This window comes from Pimephales promelas, chromosome 1 (assembly GCF_988280905.1).
Source record: "Pimephales promelas chromosome 1, fPimPro1.hap1.1, whole genome shotgun sequence".
NCBI lineage: Eukaryota > Metazoa > Chordata > Actinopteri > Cypriniformes > Leuciscidae > Pimephales > Pimephales promelas.
In genome coordinates this window covers 926,544-936,115 of record NC_142769.1, presented here as the reverse complement: position 1 = coordinate 936,115, position 9,572 = coordinate 926,544, and the positions used below count along the sequence as shown (strand labels likewise).

The 9,572-nt window shown below is 38.6% G+C and overlaps 1 protein-coding gene across 1 annotated transcript in view; it reads left to right on the top strand.

The window, feature by feature from the left end:
• Window positions 1-1,301: 1,301 nt before the first annotated feature.
• Window positions 1,302-9,572, top strand: part of LOC120492718 (uncharacterized) — a 49,968-nt gene continuing 41,697 nt past the window's right edge. The window contains exons 1-8 of the mRNA XM_089132211.1: window positions 1,302-1,507; window positions 2,026-2,140; window positions 3,305-3,546; window positions 4,172-4,312; window positions 4,403-4,558; window positions 4,847-4,994; window positions 5,079-5,251; window positions 5,334-5,451. Of these exons, the coding sequence (XP_088988337.1) occupies window positions 1,466-1,507; window positions 2,026-2,140; window positions 3,305-3,546; window positions 4,172-4,312; window positions 4,403-4,558; window positions 4,847-4,994; window positions 5,079-5,251; window positions 5,334-5,451 (1,135 nt within the window). The 5' untranslated portion in view covers window positions 1,302-1,465. The remainder of the gene's footprint in view (window positions 1,508-2,025; window positions 2,141-3,304; window positions 3,547-4,171; window positions 4,313-4,402; window positions 4,559-4,846; window positions 4,995-5,078; window positions 5,252-5,333; window positions 5,452-9,572) is intronic.

Here is a 9,572-nt window from a genome sequence, read left to right as displayed (position 1 = left end):
TTTTTAAAAGTCTTGCTAAGTCTGTAATTGTAATGAGGCGTCAGCGGAGTGAGGATTCATCTGCAGTGTATTGATAGTCAAATTCACAAGCAGTAAAAGATAAGCTTGCAACAGCATTAACAGGAATAGACAGAGATCAGGGCTGGCAGCAAACAAAGCAGAGTCCAAAAGGCAGGTTGCGATCAGGGGAGCCAGCAAACAAACAGTCCAAGTCAAATACGGGAATAATACTGTAAACAGGAGTCAATGCCCAGAAATGTTCACCGGGGCAAAACAAGACTTTGCACCATGAGGATGTCCAGTCCCAGTCCACCAGGTGGAGTAGTTCTCGAACCTGGTACGCCTCCTCGCCGTCAACCTTGAATGGATTGGGGATTTGCTTCCTCCAACTTTCCTCTCGAACCATCCGCGGGTTTCAGAAGCGAAACATGGAAAGTGGGAGAAAACGATAATTATAAGGCAAGTCTAAACGGAATGAAACTGGGGCAATTTTTTAAACGTTTTTACATCACCAAACCTGGGATTGAGTTTTCAGCATGGAAGTTTGAGACGAAGATCTCTTGCGGATAACCAATCCAATAGACCCGGGGCATATTCATGACTGGGACGGCGATGACGATTAGCTTGTTGTAAATGGGTGGTTGCATGGATCCAAGTTTCTTGTGACCAGGAAAATAAGGGAGGTTGATAGCCCAGGGTGCACTTGTCAAACCTGTAGCATGCTTCTGAAGTGAATTCTGTGCATACTCGGGTCACATTAGATATTTACTCCAGTCGGTCTGGTTCTGTTGGTAGTAAGCTCGTAGGAAGCGTGTAAGTTCTTGATTCAAGCGTTCAGTCTGGCCGTTAGATTGTGGATGGTACACGAAAGTGAGAGTGACATTTTATGTTGAGATGTTTGAAGAAAGCGGTCCATACTCTTGAAGTGAACTGTGGACCCCGACCCGAGAAGATGTCATCAGACAGACATAATTACAGAGTGTCTCAAGCGGTGGGAAGTTTGGGCAGGGGAATGAGTCGTCATGATTTGGAAAAGCGATCTATGACCGTGAGGATAATGGTGTTTCCTTGAGACTTGGGAAGATCGGTAACAAAGTCAATTTGCGATATGTGACCGTAGGGTCTACTCATGTTCCCCAGGGGGTAACACTTGGATTCAGGGGAGAGAAGAGGATTATTAGAGATCTTGAAAGGAGAAATATTGTCTCCATGGTGCCTTTTATTGCTGCATTTTATTGGTGCATTTTGTCTTAAAATCAAGTCTTACTCCTCATTGGTTCCAGGCAAGTTAAATTATTTTTCCTGCCACATTGCGTCACTCCATACGCCACTCCCTTAGGAAAACTCCCCTATAAAGGTAACAAACTCCACATCTGCATGCATTTCAGGGAACTCAAGCAATGAAATAGCTGCGCAATCTTAAAAACCAACAAGAGAGGAATCCCTGAAGGACTTCTGAGAGACAATGAAAACTGTGCAACTGGCAGCTGTTATTTTCCTTTGCAAGGTAGGATTTTATATACTTCAAATCAGGAGAAATAAAACGCTAAACATTTTTACATCCACAACCAAAAATGAATATTAATGTTTATAAAGGGAAAATTTTACAATTCTTTTCAATTGCCTTATAAAGCCTGACTCCCCCTTCTTTCACTATAAAAACATAAAAATCGAATAAAAAAAAAAGAAGATGTATTACAGAGTGTGGCATTTTGAGTGGCAGTGTTTTCCAAATGAAACACAAGACCTGTTAGTTTTGAATGCTATATCTAAGTGTGTTTAAACTGATTGGGGAAGATTCCTGTTGTTAAAGCTTTGGTTTTAAAGGTGCATTGCGCAAGTATCTGAGGTTTTGCAGAACTATGCCTCCTCTGGCGACAAGCGAAACTGCAACCAGAGGTTGAAATTTTTTTTTTACTTTTTTAAAAAGTGGTGCCGGGATTGACTGATGCTTGCAAGCAATTGAAAAATGGGAAATATAAATTGTATATATTACATAAAGGGATTTAATATGTTTCAAATTAGGTGTTTGTATGTGGGTTTGCGGAGGAGTCTTCATGTACTCCAGGCTTTGAGTCGGAGTTGCTGGTTTTTAAAGTGCACAGAGATGACCTTCACCAAGGACAAAGACTAGGAAGAGGTATGTGCTATCTTTAAATAAAACCTTTTATTTAGAGTTTAAATATCTTTAGTGTTTGACTAAATATTTCTTTAACTTCAAATTTTACAATTTTACTGCATCCACTAACTTTGCTTTCATCAGAGTCAAAATTAAGGGACTCACTCAAGTACTAGTGTTGTATCTCATTAATAAGTGATGCCATAAATAAACGTTCATAGATTCATAAAGGACACCCTCCAGCTGGACACCCTGCACGCCTCAAAACGACACGCTATCGCCCCACAGCTTTTTCGCCTGCGTTTTGTTCGATTTTCCAGCAACACTATGCATTTTTAAAAAGTGCGCATCTCTGAGTCCAAGCAGAGATACACATGTTAAAAGCTAGCAGAAACTAGCAGAAAACTACTGGATTTTGAAAGTATCCAACAGAGAAACTCCCACCCCCTCCCTTTTGAGCTTCTTCCAAAGCCACGCCCCCAAAACTAATGAACGACCGCTCCGCCGGAGGAGCGTTTACCAGCGCCGAGCGAAACTCTTTCTCTGCCATAATTGAGACTTCCTAGCTTCGCGCGCATGTGGGCGGCTCCTGTAGCAGCAGGGGTGGTTGCCATGGTAGCGAGGGAGAGTGACAGTCGCCCAGCCAATCATTGCATTCGTTCCGAATGGACAGAGTAGCTGTGTTTATTGCAGCCCTGAGAGATTTTTATACTCTCCTTTTCAGAGTACTTACATTGGTATATAAACACAGATTAAACAAATTTAGGAAAAAGTGTTTTAGAAACAAACTGCCTACCCTGCCTTTAAGTGTTTAAGTGTTTTTTGTACTCAAAGTCAGAGATAGTGGAGCTAGTGATCACCATCTCTGGCATGATGTAGTAGAGCAAAAGTTACACACAGAAACTGAGCAAAGAGCGCTCCCAATATAAACAATGCAGCTGATATCATGTTCTTTCAGAGGGTACTGGATTGACCCGGTATACGGTATTACAGAGAGGCATTTGGGATTTTAAAGGTTTAAATTAAGTTTCGACTGATTTAACACTCTATTCATTTCAGATAATCGTCACACCTGGAGGGCGTTCCCATAGCATCTGCTACTGACACAGCGTCTTGTTCCCCACTCCAGGTTTACATACGTGACAAGATGCTTTATTGTGCCAATTGACTCTCTTTTTCTGACAGTAATTTTTAATGCATGCGATGGAAGAACAAGAACGCTCTTCCAGTCCAGTGACAGGTGTTTTGATGTGGACTCGGATGGGACCGTAACACTGAAGAGGCAAATGACTCCTAATGAAGGCCACAAGGTGTTTTCTGTGGACGCTTGGGACTCCAGAGGAAAGAAGCACACGGTCTCTGTCAGAGTCGAGCGTGTCAATCATCATCATCATGAGGACCATCACATGAACATCTCCTCTCCACAGGTACAAACAAGTTCCTTCAGGAGTACAGTACAAGCCTGACCTCTATTGGACACTTCAGTGATTGTGTGTGCTACTTTAAATTGACATATTCAATGATCAATGTCTGTACATGTTTAGGACTAAATATTGGAGGCATTTGTTAAACACGACATTTCCAATCCCTGCTGATGAATCTAATGTGTCACAGCTCTCTCTCGTTGGTCTCAAACACACAAGAAGGCTGACGATTAGTTTCTTTTATGCAATGCTAAAGCCTAAAACCTCTGATTAGCAGAATGTTTCATATTACACACATGAATAAAACATAACATAAAATAGTCCTGGCCTGGTCCTCTCTCATCCTTCACTGTCGTCGCTCCTCCTTATTATTATTATTATTAAAAGGGAATAATGTACAGCCGGCGATGAAGTGAAGAGGTCTCGAATTGACCTAAACTGGTTTATTGAATAGTGACCCCTAAAAATGTTATATTAATACTGTTTTTCCCCAGACAGATTTTGAAACTCAATAGCTGTAGGAAACATTTTGAGATGCAAAAATTATCTAAATTTGTAATGGCTTGTATGCCGTTTAATTGTCAACAAAAATGATTTGTTGCTCATTGTTTTTTACTGACATATTCAGATTGAATCTCCCTCTGACGATCTGGTTCTGAAGTTTCCAAAGTCTTCAACGGGTCTGAAGAGAGCAAAGAGAGAATGGGTTATTCCTCCATTTAATATTCTTGAGAATAGCAGAGGTCCTTTCCCAGAGAAGCTGGTCCAGGTGAGAGAAAGAAGGGAAAGTTCAGAATGAGATGGTCGAGAGAGGTTTGACTGTTATTGACTTTGTTCTCTTTTTGATTTCTGTATTTAGATAAGGTCTGATTATTTTAAGGAATTTCAGATGCTCTACAGTATCACAGGTGAAGGAGCGGATCTGGATCCTAAGGGGACTTTTACTATAGACAGACGAACAGGGAATCTGTTTGTGACTCGGCCACTCGACAGAGAAATAAAAGCTTCATACAGAGTAAGTTGATTTTTAGTGCATTTCTCTGCTCGTTCTTAATTCTTGGGAAGCTAAAAAAAAAGTATAAATAATCTGATAAATAAGGCCGTGTGAAAAGCATTTTCATGTTTGAAGAGACTGAACATTTTTTGTAATTGGTATATCTACTAAAAGAAATCATAACTCAACTTGCATGAGTCAAAGCTAACAGACATGCAATAAAAAACAACAACTCTAATTTAGTGTGTTTTCAAAACGACCTCAGATATTTGTCTCTTAACATGCCCATATTTCTTCTCCTGTCTTTAGCTTGTAGTTCATGCTGTTGCAGATGGTGCGGATAATATCAAGGAACCGCCAATGGAAATTATTGTGACTGTGCTGGACCAAAATGACAATAAGCCTGTTTTTACACAAAATCCATTCATTGGAAATGTTCCTGAAGCTTCTGTTATAGGTAGGTGTATGATGCAGTTTCTCAATCAAATGTTTTTTAGCAGTTTTTCCACCGAATCAAGTCTTTATTCTTCTCTCACTGAAGGTCATGAGTTTATGACAGTCACAGCCACTGATGCAGATGATCCAGAAACTCACAATGGTATAGTCACTTACGCAATCGTCAAGCAAGATCCAGAATCGCCAAATCCAAACATGTTTACAATCAATCCTTCTACCGGAGGAATTCGTGTGAATGCTTTAGGATTGGACAAAGAGGTGAGAAATGATGAATTGATCTCGAGGTGGCGAAGAATGATTTCATGTAAACAAACTGACCTGAAAACATCTTCTCTTTCAGAAATGGTCCAGATATACTGTGTTAGTTACGGCGACTGATATGGATGGAAACGGTTTATCAACCACTGGCACAGCTGTTATTACTGTGACTGACAGCAATTATACGGAACCAGACATTGGAAAATCAAAGAAGATAACGTGAGAAACATTAGAAAATTTCATCATCCCATTTGAAAATTCGGTAACACTTTACAATACGGGTGCACTAATGTGCATTAATTCATCCTTAACTACTGCACAGATAATCATGAGTTAATGTATAACTCATGAAGAACTAAACCATTAATTGATGATTACTGCATCAGCAACTAATAAAGAGTCAATATGATTAATAGATTAAGTAATTCATGAATTGCTATTAATTCAATGTGTCATTGTGTATTAATTCCTTAATAACATTTTCTTAACTAATAGTGTAAATTAATGTGTTAATTACCACAATTAGTCAAAGCTATGCACTTCAACTTCCAGTTGTCTGCTTCAATTAATCATTAGCTAATGATTTGCAAAGGTATCATTATGCTATGACTTTACTTGATGGGGCACATCATTATTAACTAGTCATTTAGTAATTGTAGTAATTTGCACATGAATTTGCACTAAGAATGAAGTAATTATTCATGTATTAATGCATATTAGTGTACCTGTCATATTATCTGGAAGTTGAAATACAAGGCTCGGGCTCATTCTGGTAATTAACATATTAATTAATACTATTAGTTAAAAAATGAGTTATTATGGAATTAATCCACAATTACATATTTCATTAATAACAATTCATGTATGAACTAATACATTAACCTTACAGACTCTTAATTAGTTCCCAATGTGGTAATCATTAATGAATAGCTTAAATAATCATTAGTTACACATTAATTCAGTATTATCTGTGCATTAGTTAAGCTTATTAGTGCACACGTATTGTAAAGTGTTACCGAAAATTCTGACAACTTTCTTTAGAGATCTCCAGGTCTTAAAGCTAACAATAAAAATCCCAAAGATTTACATAGATAACCTTTTCAAATACTGATTTGAGCTCTCTTTCACGTCTTCCGCTTGAAATGACAAATTCCCTCAAACATTATGTCAAAAAATGCCTGTCTCAGCGAGTATCCTAGTAAACACAGTCGATATGTCTTAGTCCAGGAGTTCCCAAACTTTTCAGACCACGACCTCCAATATTAGACTGCTGACGACCTGCGACTTGGGTTCAATTTTGGATATCGCCACCCGCAGATCATCTTCCACGTCAAGCCTCGCCCCTACTAGCACTCGCTCACACTAGCACTCGCCTACTAGCACTCGCTCACTAGCACTCGTTAATTAGCACTTGCACACTAGCTCGCACAGTAGCACGCACACTAGCACTCACTCACTAGCACTCGCTCACTAGCACTCGCTCACTAGCACTCTCTCTGATTCCATGGCTCTCGGCCTCGCCCTGTTTGCCACAATAATAAACTTATATCACAGTAGGGCCTGTATATCCTTTGAACTTTTAATGATTTTAGACCACCAGATAAGACGATGTCAAACTAACATTAAGTTGTTCCTGCTGAACATGTCTAGTTTTAACCTGTATATTTGGATCCTCTCAGGTATAAAGTTGGCAGTGATCCTGCCGGCTGGCTGAGTGTACATCAAGACACTGTAACGATTAAAGCCAAGAGACCCATGGATAGAGAATCTCCCTTTGTCAAAGATGGCAAATACACAGCTACCCTTTTGACCGTGGATGATGGTAAGTTGTGTTTCTTTTTAAGAGGATAATTCTTCTGGCATATCCCTTTTCTAATGTCTGCTTGTGTGCAGGTAATCCTCCAGCAACTGCTACAGGAACCCTGGTGATTGAATTGGAGGATTTGAGTGTTCGTTCTGTCTGCAAAGATTCATCCATCGGCCCTATAGGTTAAATATGTGAACGGGGTCTTACATCTTAATAGATCATTAATCATTTATTTCTTACTTTTCACATTTGCTGAACATTAAAAATTTACGTTCATTACATCTACGTCATCTTAACATTACTGTATTAATTGTTACATAAATGATAATGAAAAAGCCAGATGGTTTATTACAACATTATAAATTCACAAGTAATTGGTTTTCATATTTTAAAAACCTTTTAATCTCACAAAAGATCTTCATAAATGTACGGTTTTTAAACATTTCAGAATATTTAACAAGATTCAAAATCACAACTTAACTGAGTTTAATCTTTGCATCTGAATACATTTGACTACCAATTAATCCAACATATCTTAATGTTTAATCAGTGATTTATTTAATGCTATATATATATATATATATATATATTATGGAGTATAAGCAATTTATTACAGGTGATAACACTGAAATTCTAAGTGTGTGTGTGTGTGTGTGTATTGTGAAATTGTATTCATATTCAGTTAGGAGAAACAAATTTTTGTTAAAATTTCTTAGACATCTCTGCTCTGGTTCTGGCGGCCCTAGATTCTCATCTTTGATTACTTTTTGAGTTTTTATGATTTTTTCCTTTTTTTTTTTTTTTTTTGGATCATTGGAAATGTAAAACTATTCCAAAAAAGTATTATCTGGACCTGGAAATATAGAGACCGGTCCTCTTGAAACTGTGGTTAAAATACCCCTAAAATCCATATTGCTGTGTGTTATTCTCATTTCTACCACCAGAGGAACTCTTGAGTTTGGTTACCTTACAGAGCAAATGAAATTAATAGGATATCCCATTATGTTCAAGTAACCATAACTGAGTTTTGCATATAATCAGTCTTTCTCTGTGAAAAAGTGTCGACTTCCTCTTTTCTTCCTTTGCATCCTCAACCACGTAAACTTCCTATTCGCTCGTGTTTGACAGTGCATGTTTTCTGGAAGCATCTGGTCTCATCTAGAATTAAAACCACATTGTCACGATTCCTGTCTTGTGTTTTCCTTGTCTTGTGTAGACTTTAGTTATTTCCTGTTCCGTGCCATGTTTTGTAGTCCTTTGTAGTTTTTCTTGTTGATGAGTTCCCCCAGGTGTTTCGGATTAGCCACGCCCCCTTGTTCCCTTGTTTAGCTTGTTTGTCTGTGTATTTAAACCTCTGTGCTTCAGTTGTTGGGTGTCGGTCGTTGTTTGTATGTAGCTTTGTTCTGAGTTTCTTTGTTTTCCGTGGATTACCCTTTTATTTGATTTTTATTATTAAAATTAGCGTCTGCATTTGGATTCGTCCTTGCCTCATCATTACACACATAGCCTACATCTATTTTTTTTAATTCAGACCACAGATGTATCTGAGTGATCTGTTGAGCGTTTAAATTCCTGTTTTCAACCATCTGGTTTCAACAGCAGTTCCTCAAGTTGTTTTAAAGCGTATTATGCCCCTTTTCACAAGATGTAAAATAATGTCTCTGATGTCCCCAGAACGTGTATGTGAAGTTTGGATGTTTAAATTGTAATTTTTTGGGGCTCAGAAAAACGCGCTATTTTAGTGTGTGCCCTTTAAATGCAAATGAGCTGCTGCTGCTGCGGGCACAGGGGGCGGAGCTTCGTGAGCTCGCGCTCAATCTCTCAGGACAAATTATTATGGGCTCTATGCATGACGGTATTTCCGGTGAAGGTCTAAGGATGCTCAATAACTTCGTCGGACAATAATGCCTACAGAGTCTGAGTGCTGTATAGAGATGAAACAGGTATAGTTTAGTAGTTTTATTACGGTTATTATCACGTATTTGTCGTCTGCTTGTATGTATCCATTATTTATTAATAGCCTACAAGTCTGTTGTTTCGGACCAGGTCTGATTGATGATCAAACTGAGTTTAATAAAGTTTATTGTACATCACACAAAAGATGAAGCGTCAGTTTTACTTCAGAAAATCACCGTAAGAGCCGAGTAAACACAGTAAGTTATGTTGAGGGAGTTCCTGTTTTATTAAATATTAAAGGGGTCATGAACTGGCTTTTTAAATGTTATTATATTGTTGTCTGAGGTCAACTTATAACGTTCGCTTGGTTTTTGCATTCAAAAAGATCAAAATTAACAAGTAATAGGCTATTTTGTACCCTGGTTGTGAAAACAGTCGGTTTTTATGGGCGTGTCGCACTGAAGACTTGGAAGTAAACGCCCACTGCTGCGAGTGGAGAACAGTTTTGCATATTATAATGAGTTTAACTCACCCGTCGGTGTACGTGGGGGAAAACGTCCTATGTTGTCAAAGTGGCAACCGGATTCGCCCATACATGTTCAAGAGTCCGTGTGTTGC